This window comes from Nymphaea colorata, chromosome 12 (genome assembly GCF_008831285.2).
Source record: "Nymphaea colorata isolate Beijing-Zhang1983 chromosome 12, ASM883128v2, whole genome shotgun sequence".
Classification (NCBI taxonomy): domain Eukaryota; kingdom Viridiplantae; phylum Streptophyta; class Magnoliopsida; order Nymphaeales; family Nymphaeaceae; genus Nymphaea; species Nymphaea colorata.
The window spans coordinates 22,947,029-22,974,709 of record NC_045149.1 but is presented as its reverse complement, the minus strand read 5'-3'; the positions used below and the strand labels follow the sequence as shown (position 1 = coordinate 22,974,709).

The 27,681-nt window shown below is 36.0% G+C and overlaps 2 protein-coding genes across 3 annotated transcripts; one reads left to right on the top strand and one right to left on the bottom strand.

Moving 5' to 3' along the window:
* Positions 1–9,568: 9,568 nt before the first annotated feature.
* On the top strand, positions 9,569–12,974 carry LOC116265555 (gluconokinase). 2 transcript variants are annotated; one of them, XM_031646235.2, is made up of 4 exons: positions 9,569–9,753; positions 9,985–10,027; positions 11,339–11,418; positions 12,255–12,974. In XM_031646235.2, the coding sequence occupies exons 1-4, from the start codon at positions 9,735–9,737 to the stop codon at positions 12,644–12,646; spliced, it is 534 nt and encodes a 177-aa protein (XP_031502095.1). In that variant the 5' UTR covers positions 9,569–9,734; the 3' UTR covers positions 12,647–12,974. The 2 variants fall into 2 exon arrangements, with proteins under 2 accessions (XP_031502095.1, XP_049936734.1); XM_050080777.1 differs by lacking the exon at positions 9,569–9,753 and adding an exon at positions 9,781–9,878.
* Positions 12,975–14,235: 1,261 nt separating this feature from the next.
* On the bottom strand, positions 14,236–25,785 carry LOC116265554 (putative casein kinase II subunit beta-4). Its single transcript, XM_031646234.2, has 6 exons — positions 25,631–25,785; positions 25,004–25,397; positions 18,740–18,958; positions 16,007–16,116; positions 15,427–15,592; positions 14,236–14,678 (listed from the first exon to the last, which is right to left on the bottom strand). The coding sequence occupies exons 2-6, from the start codon at positions 25,263–25,265 to the stop codon at positions 14,548–14,550; spliced, it is 888 nt and encodes a 295-aa protein (XP_031502094.1). The 5' UTR covers positions 25,266–25,397; positions 25,631–25,785; the 3' UTR covers positions 14,236–14,547.
* Positions 25,786–27,681: the final 1,896 nt, after the last annotated feature.

Genomic DNA, 27,681 nt, shown 5'->3' with positions numbered 1-27,681 from the left:
GAGGGCTAATTAAAGGGATATCTCCATGGGGCAGTGACATGAAAGAAACTCCTCAACTTTTAGGTAAGGTCATCTCAATCACACTGGCATAGTACTGTCAAGAAAATGTATCAGGCTCATTTCCAAGAAGGACCATAGGCAATAGTGGAGCCAAGAATTTTCTAGCGGACCGACCCGAGTCTAGTGTGGGTATGGCATGTGGCTTGACCCATCTCAAGCATAATCCTAAGGAGATTTTAGAAGGGCTTGATATAGGCAGTGGCTCATGCCAGCCCTCATGTAGCTCTGGTCATAGGGTCCCCCTTTGATGGGCGGGAGGCCTGGCTGAAGTCTGAGTCAGGTGAAGCCGGTCAACTTACGTCATGGACCGAGCCCATGTCTAACTGTGGCCGAACCAAGAGAATTTATGTAGAGAGACTCTTACGATCTTGTTTTATCAAAAGTTGAAGTCAAAGATTTGTACTTGCTTCTTACTTAGAAGGAGTTGGCTTTGATAAGCACCAACTTAAGCTTCATTTGTTTCCGGGGTATCTCAAATCAGGGATACGACAATTTTAAAAAATAATGGATCTCAGACTTGTGCCGCTTATTAAGAACCTTGCTCAAGTGAAAGGGAAGAGGAGTTTGACTTAAAGATCCAGGGACTTCAAGTTTAAAAAGTTTACACTTTTATAGTATAATTTTTTAAGATTTCATATCCTTAAATTGGTAATCAATCTAGAGTCTTATAAATTTAGGATCTTACATCCATTTAGAGGTAAGTATTTCCAAAGGAGTTGGCACAACAGGCGGGGCAGAACTGGTAGGCAACCAGTTTTTTGTACAAAGACAACCATAAGCCTAACAAGACATTTAGTTTGGAATACTGCAACCACTGCAACCAAGACTCGGTGTTCGACATATTACCAACTAAGGGGGGTTTGGCCTTGTTTACGGGCTCCCTTGCACCTATGCAACCCTGTCCACAGGGGAGTCTACCTCTCTGCCTCAGCCCAGAACTGGTTATGCAGCTCTGAGATTTATGGCTTTTACAGTTGCTTTCCTTTTGATCATGATCACAACAAGGCTTAGAACTCCTCGAATACAAGAATAAAATAAGACGTTAAAACTGGTTTTTCCACCTTAACTTTATTTGCAATTTCTTTTCACGCTTTTTGAATCATGCAGTCTCTGTATCAGCCACCACCATCTCTCTCTCTCTTTCTCTTCTCTCTCTCCCTCTCTCTCTCTATCTATTTTCAGCCGCTGCTACCTCTATTTGTCTTCGTCTACACCATGTGCTGCATCATCAAATGCTCTCTTCTCCCTGTTTCAGAAAACCCACCAGCCAAGTTGGTTTTTTCTTCTTATTTAACTTTTAAAGAAAAGATTTCAAAAAAGTGACTGTTCTCCAGCCAACTCGAAAAAAACCCGATCCCACCATCCCACAAGCCACTAGTACAAACCCGATATGTATCATTTCCTTGTCGTTACTCCAAGAAATATTTATTAATAAAAAACCTAAGTTACCCACGAAGGAATCGAATTATTTGGATTTTTGTGTTGTGTCAAGAAGCCTTAACAAGGGGGCGGGGGTGGAAAAGAAAATTCGAAAGGAAATTACTACATTGGTGAGACGGAAAAAAAAATCAACACAAAAAGAAAAAAAAAAAAGGAAAAACTTAGCTAGGTGTAGCAAAGATGATGCTTCATCTTGTAGCTCTTCTCTGTTCTGGAATTGCAGGCCGTAAAACTGGCTTTTAGGCAAAGGACTTTTTTTCATAAGAATGCAAGGCTCACCACTATTATTTTTATAAAACCAACACAACTTAATTTGGTTTTCTTCTAATTAATCAGAATAAGGCTTTCAGGTGGTACATAGAATGGAAACAGTATCTCAAGACTTCTTCTTCACTACAATAAGTTTATCTTTTATGTTGTTCATCTTCAATACAATTCCAAACTCATTGTCATGCACTTGTTCATGTTGTTGAGGAGTTCAATTTACAGCCAGCATGCTATATGTTGCTTACACAAAGGCGATGTACAAACTAACATTGGATTAAGTCAGTTTCTTCGTAAATAAAAACTCCATGTTCTTTACATTTAAATCTAGAAAATTCTCTACATTAAGCGAGATAGGAGGTAGATAATCTACTTATTATTTTTCATGTCTCTTTCAGTGTCTTTGCTAGTCATAAGAAACAGATAAACAAAGACAATAAAACAACACACAACGCGTAGACAAAAAACGAAGGGCAAATAAAAAACAAAGACAAAAAATATTAGAAGAGAACTCACTTATTTATAATGGAACCGCTTAAGAGATTTGGATTGTTCATGCAAAGAGCATTGATGTTTTTAAATGCATCAAAATCAAAACAATTACATAATGATATTGAAGGCAAGGCTCGCCACTGTCATTTATATAAAACTACCACCACCACTTAATTTGGTTTTTCTTTAATTAATCAGAATAAGACTTCTAAGTGGTACGTAGAATAGTAACAGTATCTCGAGACTTATTCTTCATCATAATAACTTTATCTTTTATGTTGTTCATCGTCAATGGAATTTCAAATCTATTGTCGTTCACTTATTTTTTATTGTTCGGGAGTTAAATTTACAATCAGTCTTCTATATGTTGTTTGCACAAAAGTGAAGTGTAAACAAACATTCGATTGAGTCAGCTTCTTCGCAAATAAAAACTTTATGTTCTCTACATTTAAATCTAAAAAATTCTCTACATTAAGCGGAAAAGGAGGCAGTTGTCTATTTTTCATGTATCTTTCAGTGTCACAGTTAAACAAAGGAAATAAAACAAGACACAAAATGTACACAAAAAATGAAGGGCACATAAGAAACAAAAACAAAAAAAAATTAAAAGAGAACTCACCTTTTTATAGTGGAACCACTTAAGAGATTTATACTTTTCATGCAAAGAACATTTAAATTAAATGGTTACAAAAGTGATTAGTTTTGACAGATACGTACAATTTAAAAAAAAATTATTTTTAACTGCGTTAAAATCAAAACAATCACATGATGATATTGAAGGCAAGGCGCGCCACTGTTGTTTATATAAAACCAAAATTGTTTAATTTAGTTTTCTCTAATTCATCAGAATAAGGCTTCCAGGTGGTACGTAGAATTGTAACAATATCTCAAGACTTATTTTTCACCACTATAACTTTAACTTTTATGTTGTCTATCGTCAATGCAATTTCAAATTCATTGTCGTGCACTTGTTCATGTTGTTGCAAAGTTAAATTTACAGTCGACCTTCTATACGTTGATTGCACAAAGGAAAACTCGAAACAAAGATTGAATTTAGTCAGCTTCTTCGTAAATAAAAATTATATGTTTTCCACATTTAAATCTAGAAAAATTTTATACATTAAGCGGAATAAGAAGCAGATAACCTACTTGCCTATTTTTTATGTATCTTTTAGTGTCTTTAATAGACAGAAGAAACAGATGAATAAATAAAATAAAACAACACACAAAGCAAAGACACAAAACAAAGGGCACATAAAAAACAAAGACAAAAAATAAAAGTAAACTCACCTATTTGTAATAAAACCACTCAAAAGAATCGTATTATTCGTGCAAAAAGCACTTAAAATTAAATGGTTATAAAAGCGATACGAGTGCAATTCCCAAAAGAATATTGTTTTTAACTACATTAAAATCCAAACAATTGATATTGAGGCAATGATCGCCACTATCGTTTTTGTAAAACCACTACCACTTAATTTGGTTTTCCTCTAATTGATCAAAATAAGGCCTTTAGGTGGTACGTAAAATGCTAATAGAATTTCGAGACTTATTCTTTAACACAATAACTTTATCTTTTATATTGTCCATCGGTAATGCAATTTAAAATTCATTGTTGTGAATTTGTTAATGTTGTTGTGCAGTTAAATTTACAGCCAGCCTTTTATGTGTTGCTTACACAAAAGAGAAATGCAAACAAACATTTGTTTGAGTCAGCGTCTTCTTAAATCAAAACAATTACATGATAATATTGAAGGCAATGTTTGCCACCGTGTTTTACATAAAACTACAACCACTTAATTTCATTTTCTTCTAATTAATCAGAATAAGGCTTCTAGGTAGTACGTAGAATGGTAACAGCTCGAGACTTCTTCTTCACTATAATAACTTTAGTTTTTATGTTATTCATTCTCAATACAATTTCAAATCCATTGTCGTATATTTATCCATCTTCGTAAATAACACTGCATGTTTTTCTACATTTAAATCTAAAAAAATCTCTACATTAAGCAGAATATGAGACAGATAATCTACTTGTTTATTTTTCATTTCTCTTTCAATTTTCTGCTGACCATAAAACACAGATAAACAAAGAAAATAAAACAACACACAAAACGTAAACAAAAAACGAAGGCACATACAAAATAAAGACAAAAAAAACTAAAAGAGAACTCACCTATTGATAAAGTAACAACTTAAGAGATTCGTATTGTTCGTGCAAAGAGCACTTATTTTGATAGATATGTATAATTTACAAAAAAAAATATTGTTTCTAACTACATTAAAATAAAAATAATTACGTGATAATATAGAAGGCAAGGCTCGCCAATATCATTTCTTTAAAACCACCACCACTTAATTTTATCTTCCTTTAATTCATTAGAATAAGGCTTCTAAGTGGTACGTACAATTAAAACCATTGTCATGCACTTGTTCATGTTGTTAATGAGTTAAAATTGTAGCCAACCTTCTCTACGTTGCTTGCACAAAGGAAAAACTGGAAACAAACATTGAATTGAGTCAGCTTCTTCGTAAATAAAAATTTTATGTTCTCAACATTTAAATCTAAAAATACATTAAGCAGGATAAAAGACAGATAATCTACTTGCCTATTTTTCATATTCCTTTCAATACATTTCGTAGTTATAAGAAACACATAAACAAAAAAAAATAAAACACACAAAAGATAGATAAAAAACGAAAGACACAAAGAAAATAAAGACAAAAAAAGATAACTCATTTATAATAGAATCACTTAAGAGATTTGATACAAAGTGCATTTAAATTAAATGGTTACAAAAGTGATACTGATTTTAATAAATATGTATAATTTACAAAAAAAATATTGTTTTTAACTGCGTTAAAATCCAAACCATCACATGATAATATTGAAGGCAAGGCTCGCCACTGTCGTTTTTATAAAACCACCACTACTTAATTAGTTTTCCTCTAATTCATTAGGATACGGCTTTAAGGCGGCACGTAAAATGGTAAGAGTATCTCGAGACTTCTTCTTTATTGTAATAACTTATCTTTCATGTTGTTCATCCTCATTACAATTTCAAATCCATTGTTGTGCACTTGTTCGTGTTGTTAGGGAGTTACATTTACAGCCAACCTTTACTACGCTACTTGCATAAAGGCGAAATAGAAATGAACATTGGATTGAGTGAGCTTTTTCGTAAATAAAAACTGCATATTCTCTACATTTAAATTTTAAAAATTCTCTACATTAAGCAGAATAAGAGATAGATAACCTGCCTATCTATTTTTCATGTCTCTTTCAGTTTTTCTTCTAGCTATATGAAACAGATAAACAAATAAAATAAAATAATACACAAACGAGGACAAAAAAAAAAGAGAACATAGAAAACAAAGACAAAAAAAATAAAAGAGTCAGCTTCTTCGTAAATAAAACTCCATGTTCTCTACATTTAAATTAGGATAATTCTCCAGATTAAGTGAGAATAATCTGCCTGCCTATTTTTCATGTCTCCGCAAATAAAATAAATCAACATATACAACAAAGAAAAAAAAATGAAAGGCACACAAAAAACAGACAAAAGATGGAAAAAAAAAACTCATCTATTTATAACTCAAGAGATTGGTATTCATGCAAAAAACACTTAAATCAAATGGTTACAAAAGCAATATTTTGGTTTTGACAGATAAGTACAATTCACAAAAAAAATATTGTTTTTAACTTTATTAGAATCAAAACAATCACATGATGATATTGCTTAGATATGGGGTAATTTTTTAAACCTTTACTTATGAAGTTTTTTCATTTATTTTAAAAAATTGATGTAAAAAAGTTTAGGGTTCTTTTAACCTTTAAAGGGATAAAACCGGTTGGAGCGATGGTTCATCGTTTTACTGCCTTCTTTACTGTGTCTCGATTCACTAGCTTTTGAACAGAATCCCATGTTTTAGCTTCTGCAAAGGCACGTGACAAAAGCCCGCCGTCTATGATCCTGAACAGTAGAGTTTGATTCACAAAAATAAAAAAATAATTAGCAAGATTAAGATGATATATCCATTTAAAAAAGACTAGTGAAAAAACAAAGACAACATGCACAAAGGCTAAGTGGAAACGAATATTAGGTTGAGTCAGCTTGTTCATAAATAAAAATCACATGTTGTCCACATTTAAATCTAGAAAATTATTTACATTAAGCAGGATAAACGACAAATAATCTACTTGCCTATTTTTCATGTCTCTTTCAGTGTCTCTACTAGCTCTAAGAAATAGATGAACAAAAAAAAAATAAAACAACACATAAAGCGACCACAAAACGAAGGGCACATAGAAAGCAGAGGCAAAAAACACAAATAAAAAAACTCACATATTTATAATGAAACCACTAAATAGATTTGTATTGTTCATGCAAAGAGCACTTAAATCAAATGGTTGCAAAATTGATATAGGTTTGACATATACGTATAATTTACAAAAAAAGTATTCTTTTTAACTATGTTTATATAAAAAAAAATCACATTATGATATTGAAGGCAAGTCTCGTCACTGTCGTTTATATAAAACCACCATCACTTAATTTGGTTTTCCTCTAATTTATTAGGATAAGGCTTCCAGGTGGTACGTAGAATGGTAACAGCATCTCGAGACTTCTTCTTCACCGTAATAACTTTATCTTTTATGTTGTCCATCATCAATGCAATTTGAAATCCATTGTCATGCACATGCTCATGTTGTTAGAGAGTTAAATTTATTGACATCCTTTTATATGTTGCTTGCACACAGGCAAAGTGGAAACGAACATTGGATTGAGTCAGCTTCTTCGTAAATAAAAATAGTATGTTCTTCACATTTAAATTTAGAAAAATTTCTACATTAAGCGGCATAAGAGGAAGATAATCTACTTACATATTTTTCATGTCTCTTTCAATGTCTTTGCTAACCATAAAAAACTGATAAACAAGAAAATAAAACACACAAAACGAAGACAAAAAAATGATGGCCACACAGAAAGCAATGGAAAAAAAAATTAAAAAAGAACTCACCAATTTATAATCAAACCACTCAAGAAATTTATATTTTTTATGTAGAGAGCACTTAAATTAAACAGTTACAAAATCAATATTGGTTTTGATACATACGTACAATTTACAAAAATGGTATCATTTTTAACTATGTTAAAATCAAAACAATCTTACGATGATATTGAAGGCAAGACTCACCACTGTCATTTCTATAAAACCACAACCACTTAATTGGTTTTTATTTAATTAATCAAAATAAGGCTTTCAGGTGGTACATGAAATGGTAATTGTATCTCGAGACTTCTTCTTTACTGCAATAACTTTATCTTTTCTATTGTCAATCCTCAATGCAATTTCAAATCTATTGCACTGCACTTGTTCTTGTTGTTAGAGAGTTAAATCTATAGTTATCCTTCTATACGTGCTTGCTCAAAGGTAAAATTGAAACAAACATTAGATTGAGTCAGTTTCTTTTTAAATAAAAACTACATGTTCTATACATTTAAATCTAGAAAATTCTTCAGATTAATCAAGATAGAAGGCAGATAATCTACTTACTTATTTTTTCTTGTCTCTTTCAGTGTTTCTGCTAGTCATAAGAAACAGATAAACAAAGAAAATAAAACAACATACAAAACAAAGAAAAAAAAAACGAAGGGGACATAGAAACAAAGACAAAAAAAATTAAAAGAAAACTCACCTATTTATAATTGAACCACTGAAGAGATTTACTGTTCATGCAAAGAGCACTTAAATCAAACGGTTATAAAAGAGATATTGGTTTTGATAGATTCATGCAATTTACAAAAAAAATATTGTTTTTAACTACACTAAAATCAAAACAATGACATGATGATATTAAAGTTAAACTCGCCACTTTCATTTCTACAAAACCACCACCCCTTAATTTGGTTTTCCTCTAATTGATCAAAATATGGCTTTCAGGTGGTACGTGGAATGATAACTATATCTCGAGACTTCTTATTCACTGCAATAACTTTATCTTTTATGTTGTCCATCTTCAATGCAATTTCAAATCCAATGTCATGCAACACTAAAGCATATTCATACCCTTGGGTGTAGTAAAATGGTGGGACTTCCGATCTTGTTATTAGGCAATAAGATGAATCTCATTGTACCTAGAGCTTCTTAGCTAAGATATGACCAGACTCAATTAAGCATATTTTTTGGGGGCATTGGTTGAGGGCTCAAAACGTCTAGACTCTATTTTAAGCACTTTTGAAAGACATCAAAAGTAGGTTTTCGCCCACATACCTTAAATCCAGTTTTGACAAAATTTGTTTATTGATTTTTCTAACAAAACTAATTTTGCTCCCTCCACTAAGTTTTTGTCTCATCATTCCGACACACCAACCTGATCTTAAAAAAGAGGATTTTAGCCACCACTTCTACAAAAAATAGTTTTCATAATTAGCTTTCAAAAAAACCATTTGAGCCTAAACTCGATCTCGACCCTATTAAATTAAAAAATATATATTGTTAATATAAAATAATATATAAATATAATTAATCATAATAAAATACTATAATTATATATAAAAATTAATAAAAATATATATTTAAAAAATATTACCAAGCTGAATTGGGCTTATTGGCCCAACCCGATGTGCTTTTTCCCAGGCTTGGGCCCTAGCCTGAGTCGAATTGAATACTGGGTACTTGCTGATGGCCCAGTCCGATGCTCAAGCTTAACTATGGGATAAGTGAACTTAAATTTTCATTTTCAAATTAATTTTAAAACATTTTAATATTGTTTTTTGGAATTAAAATTACAAACGCCATTTCATGTGAACATGGACCAATAAAAATGACAAGAAAAGAATAAAAAATGAGCAAGTAACAAGAGAGTTTGTAGCGTGCGCCCCATCCGTCTCATGTATATTTGAGTCATTCACGTATGCCACTTGTGCAAATAAATACTATAAGACAATCGATAAGGTAATCTTTTACAATTCTTGGTCTATTAATCAAAGAAAAAGACCATCTGCCACCAATTGTTATCAACATTATCATATTCAGTCGCATTTTTGCATACGATTAAATTGTTGCATATTTGTTATCAATTGCATAAAAAATAAAATAATTCGTTAGCTAAAAGTTTCATAGCGTCTAATGAGTTGAATTTAAGACTTTCAAGTTTAATAATAAATAATTTCAGGTGGTTTGTCTAATCCAAGCGTAAAATTATGCAGCATCCTCAATATAAATAATTATTTATATTCGACATTAATGATGTTCTGTCGGATATCTTTAGAAGAAGAACTAAAAAAGTTAGGATGAAAACTTTGGATATGAATTTCCGAATCTGCTTAGCTACTGATGGCGAGGTAAGCAAATGAAAATATGGAAACTTCCACCTCTCTGCCGTCTGTTGACGACCCAACGCCTTCTCATGGATAAACAACAGTTACATCTAAGAGATGGAGGAGAGGGAGAGTTCTTGAGGAGTACCAATAATGGGTAGTGATCTCAGGGGTAAGAAATTTTCGGATCGTCCCTACTTGCCATTTCTCTCGTTTAGTTTCATTCTTGTTTGTGTTTCGGAGCGATGCAGAGAAAAGATTTCTGGTCAAAAACTTATCAAGGCAAATCCTTGTGAGGTTGTTTTGATGTGAATGGCATCTCGATTAAGGAAATTTCACGTTCATCTTCCTCCTCTGATCACTTTCCAGTTCGTCTTCCTCTAATCCTTCTTTGACATCTCAGGTCTTGCCATTGTCATCATGGGCGTCAGCGGCTCCGGCAAATCGTGAGTTCTCTTGTCCTTCTCTTCTGGTTTTCTTTCTTCTCGTTGTAGATTGACCATGATTTCGTATGTTAATCTAGATTGGGCTCCCGAGTTTAGAATTGGGATTCATGGCTCCTCTCTGTCAGGGTCTAAGCTGCCTGTGCTTCCGCTGGGCTGAACGGTCCTTAGTCCTTGTGCGAATGGTCGCCATTGCAAGAGCACCATCGATGATCCAACCTTTCCTTTTGGAACTTTTGGGACCTTGACTGCTACCTATGTGGGGTCGTGGACCCCCAGTTTAAGTTCGTCCTTTGTAGGCACCAGCAGAGGACAAAACTGTGCGGAACTCAAGGGGTTAGGCAACTAATCGAGAGTCCTGACCTGGCCTTTCTCTGGTTCTACTGGTTCGGCCTCTATTAGACAAAGGGCAAGACAGTAGAACTGCGCGTTTGATTGTTCGGTCTCTGAACCATTGCTGTATTATGATGGTGTACTATCGCTTAAAGTCGAGTGAAGAAAGTTGGAGAACTATAATGGTGAAAGTGGGTGTGCTGAGATAGAAAAGATTTGACGCTTGGTGACAAGGTTAAGCATGGATAATCAAATGGCCGATAAGAAAGCTAAGTGAGACCACACAGTATAATCACTAGGGTGAAGGAATCTACAATGGGCACCCAATATGGAGGAGAAGAAACGTGGAATTATGAAAAGCAAAAGGAAACTTCACAACCACATGATGTAGTTTTCTCTCACTACTCTGACGAGTTTGAACTTTACCAGTCGTCTTTTTCTAGTTGGACGTATGCCCTTTCTTGAAAGACTTTACCGAAAGTCCACTGGTTCCTTTGCCAGGAACTTTCATCTTCCTTTTCCTTTTCGGCCAAGCTGGTTCAGATATCTCCATCACCAACTTATTCGAGGGCATCTGATTGGCAAAACTCTTTCCAGGTCTTTGGATCACCAGAGAAGATGCCGAACTTAACCATACTGCAAAAATAAAGACGCTACTAAGGTCCCTTATGAAATAAAAAGAACAAAATGTTGAGCTTCTCCTGCGATTTTGTTACTCATTAATAACATCATTCACCAATATTATAAAAAGATAAGGATCGGCTAAGCACATAGAGTGGAATTCAGATTGGATAGACTCATGGAGTATAGCACAAAAAATGGCAAAAGCTTTAGTACTGTATGTCCGTACCTAATAACTCCTTTGCAACCAGTAAACATGAAAGGAATAGATGGTCCCTCTGTGTTCACATTGAGTGTTTTTACTTGTGAAGCTTTTTCCCTTGTGAGACTGACTAATTCGCTCTCCTGCTTGATTAATAGGACAATCGGTGGGCTGCTGGCGAGAAACGTCTGTTGTGATTTTCTTGATGCTGATGATTTTCATTCAGTAGAAAACAAAGGTAATAAGAAGACATACAGAAAGGACCTTTTCTTTTTGTTGCTATTAAACCAGCTTGTGTTGTGCCATTCAGCATAACCAAAGTTGTTTTTCCTTTTTTTGGGTCAGGACCTCTCAGGTTTAACTAGAAAGGAGGCAGGTATGCACATAAATGGGGCTTGAACTGAGCCTGACTCATGTGCGGTAGATGGCGTATGTTCAAGCTTGGCTTGTTTATGTAAAGGGACAAGCTTAACTATTATGAAGGGGCTAGGTTTAGCTGATACAGTTGAACCCATTTAGCAGGAGTGTTTCTTGATTGAAGAACTTGTTTCAACCGATATGCCTTTAGGTGCTTGCTATATATCCTGGTGAAAGAATCGTTCTCTCCTGAAACTGAGGATCACTCCCCAGAATCATCACTTGAAGATTGTGGGCCTCGAACCTACTACCTTAATTAGGAACCAATCCAGCTTTTGTTTTGTCCTGAATGTGTAATGAGTTCCCACCTTAGCATGTTGTACAAGCTTACTCGAGCTTGACCAAGCTGAGCTTGTTTGGCTTATTCCCATGAGCTTAGGCTTTTCTTCGAGCTTGATCATTTATGCAAACCAGCAAGTTCAAGCAAAACTTTAGACATTTAGTGACTAGTGACTCAATTCCTTGTGCAGTCTTTAACTTCAATTTCTAGTGATTATCCTGGAATAGTGGTCATAATATATTAAATCTCTTTATCACTTTTGAAATCTATTGCCTGAGCTGGTGAGCCCTCTCGTTGCATGGAGACTGAAGCCATAGCATCAGAATCATCTCATTCCCTTGTTGAATCTTTACTCTGAGATTTCTGGACTTCTGCAGAGAAAATGAGGAATGGTGTGCCACTTACAGATGAAGATCGGTTTCCATGGTTAGAGACTATTTCTAATGCACTCACAGAAAAGATCAGTGGTGGAAAAACAGTTGTCCTCTGCTGCTCTGCTCTACAGTTCAGATATAGAGAAATTCTTCGAAAAGCAGATCCAAATAATGGTTCTGACTGTGTCAAGTTCTTCTGCCTTATGGCACCAATAGAAGTGATTGAAGGTCGGATGAAGCAACGTGAATCTGATGGCAATCATTTCATGCCTGCTGCTTTATTGCAATCACAGGTTGATTTGCTTGAGATCCATGAAGATGAAGGTATACATGTTCTTGATGCAACTCTGAGCCCAGATGCCATTGTAGCCAGAATTCAAGCTTCACTTTCTTGATCACATCGTATATTATTTTCTTAAATGAAAATAATATACGATGTGTCCTTTTTTTTCGACTGTTGGTTTCTTTGAGATTAGCAAGCTGGGGTTAGTCAGACTAGCACCAGAATTTCTGCCACAAGATGCGCCAACATATGGAACTCTGAACTAGCCTCAACCCATGGGTCTCAAAATCTAGTGCTACTGCTCTAGCAAGGTAGACGAAAGCCTTCTTGGCAATTTGACGTGTTTGTTTCTTGAATTTTCTCAAGTCAGTGTGATGCAACTAGTCTGTCGTTTGAACCCTTAAATTGGTAGTGTTTGCTGGTTTTTCAAACACCCTCTACTACTTGGCGACTGTGTAATCGTTATTTCTTCTCAGTTCTCAGTACTACTTTAGGAGGAATGGCACTGCTGTTGCCAAAAGATCGATTATAGATGCGTTCTGTGAACCTTACGACATCCTGCAGAAACCATCTTTTAGTGACAGAATCAAGCGCTCAGGAGATCTGTAGTTCAATGGGTGCGTGTCATTCTTCACAAGCCTGAATGTCTGAAACAGTATGTCCTGAGTCCCTGACCATCAAGAAAGCGGAATATCATATGGTAAATATTCAACCTCCACGTCGTTAAATCCAGCAGATCAGATTTTGGAAAGTGCCATAGCTACTCTAATAGACCTTATTTGCGAACTGTAGCAGTGTAGCGGCAGAACCATGACTGATAATATTAGAATGAGATAACCCGAAGTACTGCAGGTTGATGCCAACCAGCAAGTAGAAAACAAATGCAGCAGCACTATCTTCATGATTTCTACCCAAAAAAATTGATTCAGGATGTGTTCTTCAATTGTCAAGGCTAGTATATTGTCGCCAAGCTTTCCTATTTCATCCAAAAATTCTCCTATCTAGTTTGTTATAGGTTTTGCTTCGCTTGCCACAGCGTGTGCGAAGGTGGGCAGATATGCTACACAACGTTTCAAGGATATTCCTTCCTGGATCCAGTAGCATGAAGGATACACTATTATACCATGAAATATCTAGCTAAAACTCTGGCCTTTGTTATCATGTTTGGTTTAGCTTGGTTTGATATTTTGGCATTTTTAACGATCTGCAGATGGCAACTATCATATAAACGGTACAGAAAACCATCAATCCGTCCCGTAGAATAAGGCTGCGACTTCTTGCAATTAGATCCGAACGGGGTTCCCTTATTAAAACGTTTATTTTTTTTCCTACAAATATAGGGAAAAGATGCCAATCAAAAGAAGGGAGAGAAACATCGACCAGAGAGAAAATGCATATGGGCGTTGACTCAACTACTTGTAGAAAGAGCATATTTCAGTATAAAAGAAACATGATTCAGCTTCATGTATCCAGTGAACGTCAGAAAATCATTGCAAGCCATTAAAAGTCCAAATCCGCCCATTTGGAGTTTTTTCTCAAATAATGACAGACGAGGCCACAGATTCAAGGGAATGAACGGAACCCATTGGGTCCTGTCAACCATCACACAAAGGAGAAAGACGAAGAGAAGCAATCAGAAGGTGCCAGTCAACATGCAGCCCACACAAAGCGCCAAAGGACGAGGGAGAAAGCGGAAGGCCCTGCCATCAAAGAGGCTAGAAGCCATTTTTCATCAAACTCTCAACATTAAAAAAGCTTACAGCTTAAATAGGCTCTCTCAATACAAATTAAAAGTAAACAAAAGCATGATCAGGTCAGTTGCTTTTAGACATTTTTTGATGGAAATATATATAAAGAAGGAACAGTAGACATTGATTTGCGTTCTTTTTGGCGTTTCTGTAATGTTATCTGGCAGGACCTTTCTCCCAAGGAAAAATTCTTTTCCCACTGTTGCTCCATGGAAGCTTCATCATCGCCGCAAAAGCTGGCAAATTGGACAACATGCAATCATCATCATGGCTTGTGGATCTTGAAACCAAATATCTTTGGGACATAGCTCTGTGACGCCTTCTGTGGCTTGAGGTTTCCATACGTCATCAGGAAAAGATGAGGGAATGTCGTACCAAAGTAAGCGCCATCAATGTCTGCATTTGGTTAAGCAAATTCCACTAACAAAAAACAAACTACAATTAACAGGTGCAAAAAGTGTTTAAGGTTTCCCCTCCTTCCTGTCCAGGCTGTGTAACAGGATACCCTTTTCAGGCCCCATCATATCTACCCCTTCCATGGTAATCATATTAAAAATCTCATATGCTAGCTCATGCATTTTGAAGAGGAAAACATTAAAAAAAAAACAAGGCATTGAGGATTGCCAAATCAAATGTGTAAAGATCAAAGGACAAGGAAAATTTCAATCTCAAACCAAATGTGTAAGATCAAAGATGAGGACAATTTCTTTGAAAATTCGACGAAAGCTGCAAAAAGTATTTCGTGTTTTGCATCTTAGGCAAACATTTGTTTCAAGAAGCAGAAACCTGAGGGCTTTCTTCTCCCCTTTTCTAGTACAGTACGCTTATGCTTCAAGAAACAGAAACAGGAGACATCAAAAATTGCAGTTGGTGAACTTTAGTTTTACATCCTCTATTTGTCCAAGAGACCCCTACAGGTTATGGAAGCAAGTACCAGCAGCAAGTACCAAATCCAATGATGTTCCATTGGATTATAAAAATAGGAAAGTGATGCTATGCTGAAGTACAATTTATTTGGCAGATTTATTTTGAATGATGTAGAACAGATAGCGGGCTTTTGTCCCTGTAATATGGTGTAGACCAGATGTGCGAGCTACTAACCCTAGAAGAGGACCACAAAAGGAAAGAACCAAAAAAAGGATACTTCCCTGGTATTTGGACCTGGGGTAATATATATCTTCACATTTTGGGCAGTAGATCTTCACTGTGCTTGACCGAGGGATGTCTGACTGACCAACAGGAAGACAAGCTTGGCCACAGCAGTAAACCCTTGGGCATCTTCCGAAATCAGAAGTCTTGTATTTGTCAAGCTGTTAAACGTTATAAATTTTGGAAGAAAAAATCAGAAGATGTAAAAAAGAATATTCTTTGAAGTTACTTAAAAGCATGGTCACAAATATCATTTTTGGGAAAATCTCGGCGAGGTTTTTCTCGGGTATTTTTTGGAGAAGTTGTTCTTGGGTAAATCTCGGGAAAATCTTGATATTTTTTAAAAAACTAAAAAAATAATAAAAAACTTCAAAATTTTCAAAATATTAAAAAATATTTAAAATCTCGGGAAAATGTGAAAAATCACGATAAATTCATGAGCTTTTCATTTTAGGCATGATTTTCAAAATCTACTTTTTCCCCTTTTTTTTCATTTTATTTGAATTTCTTGTAAATATCACAAGATTTTCGAAAATCTACAGTACGTTAAAAGATAAGCAAAAATTGAAACTCACCATGGCAGACATTCCTTTGCTAGTTAAGATATATCGGACATGGATCAGGCCATAAAGCATCTCAGCAGCTGATTCAACCAACTCATTTTGTTCCTCGGTGAAAATATCACCTGCATTGCATACAACAAACATGTTGCTCATGTTTCCCATTGTTTTATTTATAATAAATGCAGTTGACATGCTCAGAAAACAAAAGGAGATGACCAGAACCATTGTAAAATAAAGCCTCCATTTAGGTATTGGATGAGGAGCAAATCTAGAGACAGGGAATAAAATTATTACATTGACCATTACAATAGAAGCTGCAGAACAGACAGTCTGTCCAAACACCTCCCGGAACTATGTTTGTGGAAAAAAGCTCCACTCTATTCAGCTCCTTTCTAACATGAGCTGCTTGGGCACATTAAAATGTCCAGTAAAAGCTGGAAAGAGAAACAGTTTTATATTTTGACATCTCATGTGCAGATAAAGACATAAATGGGTAAAATTCCTATTGCACTTACACACTACAAAAGTGAATAAATGGATTCCTAAGCGCTTCTGGTGTCAGAAAACTTGAGACTTAATCTGAATCCAACTCATTAAACATATCAAAAAAATCTGACTCAAGGCTCATCCAATGGCACAGGTTTACAGCCAGATTCTGTTTATGAGAATAGCTCTCTCAACAAACTGTAAAACTCAAGAAAAAAGCAGGTGGATGATCAGGCGATTCGAAGAGGTGCCATGTTTGCATCCAAGAAAGACTCATCTTTTCAGCATAGGTGTTAAATGACCCAAGCAGACGTTGACAGTTGGGAAGGAAAGTATAACATGCTGTTCTCGCATGTGATAGTGTTAGGCCCTGAATTCTGTTCAGGCCGAAAGTTACTTTACAGAAGAGTTTACTTTACTTCCTGCGGCTTTATTTTCTGTTTACAGGTAATGTTTTACAGGTAAGTGGGTGGATTAGCGGGTCAATAGCTGAACCCATGTAATAAACCACCGAGCCTATATATATGCCCAATTACCCATACTGCCTCAAAGTGAGGTTTACCCTAATGAAAGTCTGATTACTTGGCTGAAGCTGGGCTTCTGTCTGCGTGCGTGAGTTAGTTCTGTGGCAGGGACTAACACATAGCATAGGGGATGACCTCAAGACTGACCATATAATTAACCCACCTGACATCTAAAGAGATATTTGTAAGCCCATCACCCTTCCACAGCTGTTGTCCTAGCTGCTGCTGTCTCACACAGCTAACTTTTTGCTGACATCTAGCTAAAAGAAACAATCATCGCAAAAAAAGCTAAATTTTATCTTCCTGTTCCCACTTAGACATTCAGCGTTATCTATTGCTGTATGCCGTAAGAACCATGCTATACAGACTATAGTATTCGCTACTTCAAAACTGCCAGCTCCAACCAAGTTGTAGAAGTACATGTACCAGGAGATTGAGTGGTTTCCAGAAAAGGGGAAAAAACCAAGGTTTCAGCTCGAAAAGATTAGTAGCACCCAGAAAATAGATCCAACCTGAAAAGAATATTCAAAGAACAACGAACAATACCAAAAATTACATCGTCAATCGTTTCCTTGTCCTCAAACACAACCATTACTACTTGGCTCCAGATCGGCATCACACTAAACAAAGATTGCATCATGCTGACCAGAAACACCAGATTGTGCTCAGGATTCAGAAACAGTAAAAAAAAGAACAAAGGAATAAACAAAAAGTGAGCTAAGATGCACAAAAGTACATAGAAAGGTCCAACCACAAGAGGCTTCAGCTACCAGATTGCAATGCAGTAAGATGAAGGTACAACACACAGACAAGAGGGAGACAATCAGAAAAAATGAAGAAACCAAATTGCAAAGACGCTCAAATTTTACATCTAAATATAAGGGTCAGGCCGCCAGCAGACTTGAGGTTGAGCCCTAAAACCTTTTCTTCAACAGAATAAGAATTGACTGGGTTATGTTTTGACTAAAACACATAATTACAATGTTATACGATACGTACGATACGGGGCCGATACGTACGATACGATACGTATCTTTTACAAAATACGATATGATACACACCCCGTATCGTACGATACGGGCTGATTTCAAAAAATGGGGGCTGGAAACCCCCTTTTTGAGTTTTTTTTATAAAAACCCGGCCCTTCCTCATTTTTAACTTAGAGATTGTGCCACCGTGGAGGGAAATCATCGATTTTCAAAATGAAATCATCGATTAAACCATGGATTTGTGCATGGGTGGTTGATTCTCGTTGGGAGGAAAGAAGTTTTTTTAAATCGTGAACATGAAAATGAAGAAGAAGATGGAGATGAGGATGAGAATGAATATGATGAAGATTATGAATGAGAGTCGAGAGTGCTTTCATTTTATATGTATTGACATTGAACATTTTCACAATTTCATTATCATCTTCTGATGTAATACATAACATCTAAAACTTGTTTTTTGATGTGGTATCTCATAGACTTATGGACCTTATGACTTCTAAATCTATGTGTTTTTCATGAAGAACATATTATTCTTGTTTTTTACTGATTTTTTTGATTTTTTTTCCTATTTTTTCTGATTTATTAAAAAAAAAACGATACGGTTACGATACGTTACGATATTTTACGATACAGCGTATCTTAAAGCCAGACCGATACGGCTTACGATACGCTTTTTACAACATTGCATAATTATGAAAAAAAAAAGTAGAAAAAGTAACCAGTCTAAGAACAATACAAAAGCTTACCATGAGAGGACTCCACATCCAAGATTAGATCAAGGGCATAATCATAATATGGAACTTGACTGCTTAATCCACAAAGATTAAAATCGTCCTGGATGTACTCATCATCAACCTCACAGAAGAACTCATTGCCTCGAAGACTACAAAACCATGAGATCCAAGATGTGTCGTCCCCATCTGAACCACTAACATCAGACTCTTCACTATCTGTTTCTGATTCTTCTGCAAAACGTTAAACAGGAAAAGATATCAGGACAACAAGTGAGAGAAAAAGAAAATTTTGGATTAATTCAATCAATGCCCATCAAAATGATATACCACCATGTTCACCATTACTCACTTTTTCTTCTGTAAAAAGTGAGCCCTGCCCATGATTACGATTTGTGGTCAATAGTAGGTACCATTCAGTTATGTGTATACATACATATATTTACGTATACATATATATATATATATATATTAGACTGGGAGGGAGAGAGAGAAATGAAACAGAAGGTTAAAAGCAAGTTGCAACTGCCACAGTATCACAAACTTTCTTGTAACTCCACAGAAAGAGAGTGTGACAAATCAACAATCAGCTAGTTATCTCATACATCTCTCATCCTAATGCACATTCTAGTAGAGACAGGGTAGGAATCTCACAACAAATGGTGAGGACAAATATGATGCTTTACTCCACAGAAAGAGAGTATAACAAATCAACGATCAGTTAGTTATCTCATACATTTCCATTCCTAATGCACATTCTAGAAGAGACAGGATAGGAATCTCACAACAAATGGTGAGGACAAATATGATGTGTTGCTTTCTGTCCTTCTCACCAAACTATTTGCAAGCTGCTCTCTAAGGTAAGCCAGCAGTACAGGTGCCAATAGCGCAATAATTGATGTGGAGAAGATAAATTCAAAACCACAGAAGAGACCAGGAAAAGCAGGAAAGCCAATTCATGCACCGTGAATATGTTTCAACTTTCAAGATTACCTTGAAAAAGTAACCACCCCCTGGATTTTAGTTCTACAATATTGGGTTTGGGCCACAAGCTTGAATGAGTTTCTTCGTACTATGTGGTTCTTTTTACATGCTTCAAATTCATCATGTCCACAATTTTCTTAAAGATACTTTCAATCAACATATGCAGGCAAAGTGGCAAACCATCTCCTATCTGCAAAAGGCACAATGAAGCACAACGCATCAAAAGGAAAATAAAAACATTACGTTGTTTTGGTTTCTCTGCTGAGAAGTGATTACAGCAGCTATTTTAGTCCAGTTTTTTTTTTTTTTTTTTTTTTTTTTTTTTGCTGAGAAAGTCAATCTATACATAAAACCTTGTATCTTTTTATGCCTATATTACAAACAGTTTCTTCTCTCCATCTTGTCTGTGCTCCCCCCTCTTGAGCTCCTCCAATCTGACGATGGTACAAAGCTACACAAAGGGGCATCAGTCATGAGCCAAATTCAGTAGCCTTTAAAATTGGGACATTGGGTTGTTTGAAGAAAGTCAACAGGATGAATAAGTGAGAATAAGTAGCTGAATTTCATGTTATATCCTAATACACCAGCTGTGGTTGTTAAAAGTAAAAAGAATCTGTTACTAACTTCTTGCTTTGTGTTTAACATTTTTCAGCACCAGAGTCTGAGTTATCCGGGGCTCATCTTGATGGCAGGGAGCATTGCTGATTGTACCAGGTTAATCAACAACAGAGAAGAAAGAAATGACGCATGTAATGGTTGTGAAGTTTGATGGCACCAATTATGCTTATTGGACTGAGTACATGAAGGCAGTTCTAAAAGGCTTTGGCGATTGGGAGTATGTTGATAGGACCAAAAAAACATGAAAAATACGATGAAGACCAGACAACTGCCTTTCGAGAATGGATAGGAACAAACTCTAGGATGAAATCCCAGTTACTGGGAGCTACCAACCCAAGCATAGGTTTTAAGTATAGTTAAGCTTCATAAAGCAAAGGACATTTTCAGTCTAACTGGACACATAGGTATCAATTGCCTCAAGAATTAAGAGGTTCAAGGCAAGGAGATAAGTTTGTTTGAGCATTTTTTTGTAAATTTCAACAGCTATCAGATGATCTTGCCTAATGTGAAATATAGTAAATGTAATGGCCTATTTTATGGCCAAGGATTTCACTATAGAAGGAAGACTTTTGTTTGTGCGTTTTCAAATTTTATCCACGATCCATCACGCATAAGTAAAGAAATCACTGGATGCCAAGCACGGATGTTTATCCAAGGAGAAAAGTCGCACCTCTATAGGTCTGACTTTTGTCTGTGGATAACTTTTTTGCCCGTTAGGGGTGGGATCGACTTTCACAAGTGCAGCTCATTGGCTCTTCCACCTGCTTCCTCCCTTGCAGCAGTGCCAGGCTGCTTTCTCCACAGCATAAATGTGCTTCTACAGGTATGTGCTGTCTAACCTCTCTCACTATATCTATGTCTCTCTCTATTTTTTCCTCCATCTCTCTCTCACCCCCCTGACTATGTCCCATTTCTTTTGCTCGAAGTAGGCGGCCTCCGCCTTCTCCCTTCTCAGCAGCAGCACAGGGCTGCTTCCTCCACAGCTTCAAGTTGTATGACAAGAGAGCAGAAAGAAGGTAAAAGGTCAAGTGGACTTTGGTGCCCACTAAGACCAGGTGCTATGGATAAGCCAGAAAACCCAGCGTCAGATTTCGGCCCCTTGCATTGCATTCCAGCCAGCACCATAAAATCCCAAACCCTTGCCCAACCCCCAAATCGCTACCTTCAAAGTTTCTTCTTCCATCTTCCTCCCATGTGTAGGTTCTCCATATCAGAAAAAGGAAGAAGAAGAAGAAGAAGCCGATGTTGCAGGAGTGAGAGAGAAGAGAGATAGAGATGGTGGAGGTATTGAGGAGCAACTTGTGTGTTCCATACATAACCTTCTCCCTTTCGAGTTCTCCTTCTAACCAACCGCCCAGTTTGGGTATCGACATACAATTTTTGGTATGATCAGTACTAATGGCATGCTTTTCGACTTCTCCATCTTTCCTGTGATTTCAGCATTCCAAATAAAGTCATGGTTCTCACTGGCGACAGAAACATTATCTATTTAAGGGCTTTGTTACCACACACTATATGCTCTTGTCCTCTGGTTACCATGACTCTGCCGTTTGAGGATCTACTTGTGATCCACTGTCCAGTATGGATTTTTTTATTTTCTCTGCTGCATCTTGCTCTTCCATGGGATTGTAAATCACCAAATTATATTCCGATGTTTGTTAAGCTTTGTGATACAAGTTATATGTACCCAAATATCTAGCCAAAAAGACAAAAAGCCTCTCATTTATGTTAAATATGTAAATCCTATTTAAAAGATTGAACAAGCATTTTATGAGAAAATCAACCTACATGAGCGCATGCAACTTGTCATTATCCCCAGCCCTATGGACTACATGCTGCAATACCACTGCCATTAACAATACCTCTTGCTTCCTTAACTAAGCAAACGGTTGCAATGCAGTTGTTTCCCATCTACCAGCATCATTCACCATTCCTGTTACAGAAAATTCCATGTATTTTGCCATAAATTTTTAAATGAAACATGGATCACCTCACTTTGCGTTCAGCTTCCTGGTGGCATTGGCGGTACATGATACAAGAAGCTCTAAACAACCCATCAACATAAAGAATGAAAAAGCAGGGAAATTTATGCACCACAACAGCTCTCACAGTTTGATTCATCATGCAGTCAACTATGTCAAGCGGGCCCTGTAAACATATTCAGAATCCTAATAATCCCTCGCATGTTGGTGCCTTTGCATTATCCATACTGCCAACAAGCATTTCTCATTCTTGGCTTTTGTCATTGCTCAAAGATAGGTCTTATTAACTTATACTATTTTAATCAGTAGTGCAGAAAATATAACAGAATTGATTAAATATTTGCTTTTTCTTCATGTTAATGATGATAGATAATTTTTGTCATGGTCACTTTTGCCAAACCATTAATCTATAGTAACAAAAAATGGAAATTTTAAGGAACAGACGAATGTCAAATTAAGGGGGAAGTTAGAAAGCAGCAATGAAGAGCTGGAAGCTGCTCTGACATCACACAATGCATGAGTCAGCTACTGATAGTACTCATTTCATGACCAGCCCTCAAAATGTAGTCTATCGTATGCATAATACAGAACAAGCATGCATGCAAATCCACACCAAAGTGCTGTTTAATTTACAGTGTGTGCCAAGGCAAGATCCCGAAATTTTCATCAGTGATTCCTAAACCAAAGGCTTTACCTAGCGATCATCACTCATGTGGATATAGATGGTAATCCTTCTTCCACAACTCCACCCTCCCAGCACTATGAAGAACTTTAAATCCTTGGATTTCCAGCCCAAGAATCTCATTATAGAATGAGATGCTACCTGATATGGTGAGCGACACACCATATCTAAGATGTTGCAAAAACTGCACTTTGTCTCGGAAATCCAAAAAAAAAATCACTGTAAAGGGTGAGAGAAAGACGCTAGGATCTTGACAATAAAAATTTGGATCTCCCCGGACCAGATATGAGAGATTCAAACAACCAGAACAGAACACGTTGTCTATTATCCCCAGCCAAGGAAATGCCAATAGAATATCAAAAACTAGTATAAACCCCTGAAATTTCCCTTCACATGGAATCTATTCAAGCCATATGCACCTTTGGCTACTTTGGGGGACAGTTATTGGCCACATTGAATATCAAGCATTGTTACAAATATCGCTCTCGCGCTTTGTAACAGCAAAGTGTTTTCTTGGGTATTTTTCGGCGAAGTTATTTTTCTTAGGACAATCTCAAGAAAATCTTGGGAAAATTTTATATATATATATATATATATATATATATATATATATATATATATATATATATATATAATTTCAGTTAGAAAATGAGAAACTAATAAACAACACTAGGAAAACTAGATAAGATAATATAAATAATGTTTTAGTGATGATAAAAATGATTGATAAATAACTTCATTTAAGCTAAAATTTGAATTCATGATGATATTGATGTAAACAAGGATACAAAAGAAAAATATGGGAAAAAAGTGGGACAAAACGAGATATAAACGTGATAAATATATTTTCACATTTAAAAAAAATTGCTCGTTTTTCATTAATATAGCGATACTTTCAAAAATATCGTGATATATATGAGAATTATATCAAGTGAGATCCATCATTCAAAATGTCAAAACAGTGATTCCAAGCCTAAAGTTTGCCACAATCAATCACTTGGAACAAAAAACAGTAGAGCACACTAAACATCCCAATGCAGAAAAAAATAAACTCTCATATAACACAAGCCCGCAGACAATCTGAAAAAGTTCAATGGCAGAAAATTCATTAGTTTCAGCACCATGAAATTGCGCAATATACAGTGGTGCTCAGCATTGGTACTTCCATTCTGATTGATATGTTGACATGATAATACAACCATGAACGTAAAACAAATTCCAAGGGAAAAGGAAAAGAAAATAAGAAATACAACAGAACGCAGATATAGCAACCAAAACTGCAAACAAATGCACTTGAAGCAAAGATTTTATCCATTAAAGATAAATAATCTAAAAAGCGTTGTAGTTACAAGAAAATATATATAAAAATAAGAAAACTAACTAAGAAAGGACTACCAAGGACATGAGCATATGCAGCTACTTGCACTGTTCATGTTTTAGAAATTAGAAAGCATCTCCCTCTCTCCCTCATCCACACACAAATACACGCATATGCAGGTATATGTGAAAAAATTAATAGCATTAGCATCTACGTTGCTGGATGCTAATCTCAAACTATTAGATATATGACATGTGGACAAAAACAGAGCTTCCTAGCAACTAAGTAAGAAATGTGTCATAGCATCCACAATCTAAATAATGTCGCATAAACCAGACAATATACGGATACTGAAAAGCCAAAGCAAGCAGCTAATATAAGGAAAAATGTAAGTTGCCCAAAGTGAACAGCATGCCATGCAGCTGGCAAACGCAATTCATCAAAGATTTCAACAGATCTTCGTTCACATCCATCTCAGGCTAATATTCCGGCATAAATCAACAGGAATATGAAACCCCAAGATGGCCATTCGTGGAAGAATCAAAATCTTTCCATACATATATTAAACAAATAAAAACTGCAATTAGTGCAAGAAAGGTTGTATCCTGCCTAGTAAAGCACTGCGTGGTTCAAAATAACGTAAACAAAGATCTCGAAAAAAGGAAAATAGAAGAAAGAAAGGATAAAGTGCACACCATCAGAGCATTTGTTCTTCGAGAGGGAGCCCGACCGGACGTCCTTGTGATCGGCGTTCATCTTGCCACCGGACGTCGAAGGTATTGAGATGCGATCCTTACTCCCATTCGCTCCTGCCTTCGAAGTCGACGGCGACGACCTCTCTAGGTGCTTGTCCAGTGCATCGTTGATCCGTTTCCGGTCGAGCGGGTCACGCAGAGTGAGGTCTGACTTCGACGCCCCCGTTCTCGCTTCGGATCCAACACTCCGCTCTTTGTACATGACCCCTCCTCCTTCTTCCCTCTCCGCCTCCCTCCCTCTCTAATCCGCCACTCGCAGAAACCCCACCTCCATCAACCCCGCCGTAAAACTGGAAAACCCCTTCTTCCCAAACGTCACCTGAATCCGACCCACCTACAAAAGATGCAGCCAAACCAAAAATTTCAAGCACAGAACGCCAAAACCACGAAAATAATAGCGACCCACTTCAGAAAAACGCAAGAAATTTGCCAGGTTCCACCGCAATGAACGAAGCCTAGCTGCCAACTACATATAAGAAAAGGGGGGAAATGACGATGCTTTTCCTCCTCTCTGTTTGGTTCCATCGTTCGGTTCGAAGGATTTATACAATTAAATAAATAGCATACCTTTTCCCTTAGACTCTCCGGGGACGGAACAACGAAAAGCAAAAGGAGAGAGTGAGAAGAAGAAGGATTCGCAGGACGAGGGGCGAGAGCACCCCCACAAACAAACACCCTTCCCCCCTTTCCTCTTCACGTTTTTCTTTTTTTTTTTTTTTTTTTTTTTTTTTGCCCTTTTCCTTTCTTTCACCAAATTCTTTCTAGCGATGCCTACTTTATTCATGATTTACACAAAGCCGCACAGTTATATTTTAATATTACAACTAAAGGTTTTTATTAGTGGGGTTCTTTGTTTTTTATGCTCTTTCAAGGCACAATCACTTTCTGACACGCGGCGTACTGTGACGCACGTTTTATAGCAATTAAATGTTTTTACGGTCACAAATGAAATGACATGACAACAAACTCTACCTATTTTATTAAAAAAAAAAAAAAGATTTTGGTGCTATGCTGCTTTTACATAACCTGTTTTGTTTTTACTATACTTAACTATAAAGCTGCGAACGCAAACTCACTCAAATTGGTTAGATAAAAATGATTAACCAAAGATCCAATATGGTAATTGATATTTGTTCAATTGATATATTCTTTTTTTAATATTTTTTATAATTATTTTAAGAAAGCGTTTGGATTTAATCTAGTTTTGAAAATGATTGGTTTTGAAAAAAAACCATGCTTTCAATAACTTTTGAAAATATATTTTGTTTGTTAAGTGACATACTCAAAACCTGGTTATTTATGGATAAGTTGCTTGGTTATGTTTTTTATTCCCTTTTGCAAAATGGGTTTATGTTCAGTGTCTTATTTATCTTAATATTTCATGAATGTATCAAATTCATGAAATAATTACAGTGTTCATACTACCAAACAACCATACCAAACATTTTCTTTATTGAATTATTCTCACAATGGTTTATATGTTATAAAATAAAAGGGGATTACATATCATACTCCCCCTCCCTTATTATGCTGATAATACCCAAATCAAATTATATTGTTTTAGCTACCTCGATATAATATTTACTAAGTTCAAGATTATTTTGTGAGCAGTTGAATAATTTTACCAAAGCGGAAGCTTGGTAATCTAAACTAAAAACTTTTTTCCAAGAACATATTTTTTAGAATAATTTTATTTTGGCAAAAAGAAATTATTGAAAACTTTGCAATCTCCTTATGCAAGAAGGCTTATGGTTTTTTTAATGTTTCAGTTCTCAATTTTAAGTTAGATTTTCTTGTCGTAAAAAACTTGTTCCCAATAAAGAAAACTCCGCCTGAATACTTTTGCAAGGCCATCAAACATCCGTAAAAGTTTCGGCTTCAAGTTTTACGGAAGACATTTTCCCTTTTGCACAAGTATCCAGATAAAATTTTAAATAGACAAATTTCACCGCATGATTTTAGTTGACACACTAAGGCTTTTAGTTACCTAGTTACAGGGCGCGACAAATTTTTCTGAAAAAGAAATTCGCCCAGATTTTGCTGGGTTGTGCATGGAAGGGTCTACCAATAGGGGAAAAAACAGAAGGCAGTTAAAGTACCCGGTGAAATAAATACAGGGTAAAATTTCCCCCTACTAGTGTTTTCATCTACTTAACTAAGGTTAAAAACCAAGAACTTTAAATTTAAGAAGATCAAATCCCAAGGTCTCAACATGTAAGCTACATGTCTATATTGAACCATTCGTCCAAAACCCTAGCGTGTTTGTTAACTTGTTTATTAAAAGTACGTGGTAAATTTTGTCTATGTGCAATTCAGGATTATGTTTTTCTTAAAACTTGCTATTTCATGAAAAGTACATCATTTATTCAGGAAAATATTTCAAAAGCAACTTAATCATTAAATTTATGGCAGAAAATTGGCCATAAATGAAAACTTTTCGTGTAAAAATTATTCACTGTATTTCTCTATTCGTTTTACCATGTCCATGTTGCAAAAATAAATACTAAATATAGAACAAATGGTAGGTTACAAATTCAAGTGACATTTTAACGTCCAAAATATTTTTTTGTGCTTAGAAAAAGGAACAAGAATAGATCTGGATCCAAGGTGACCGGATC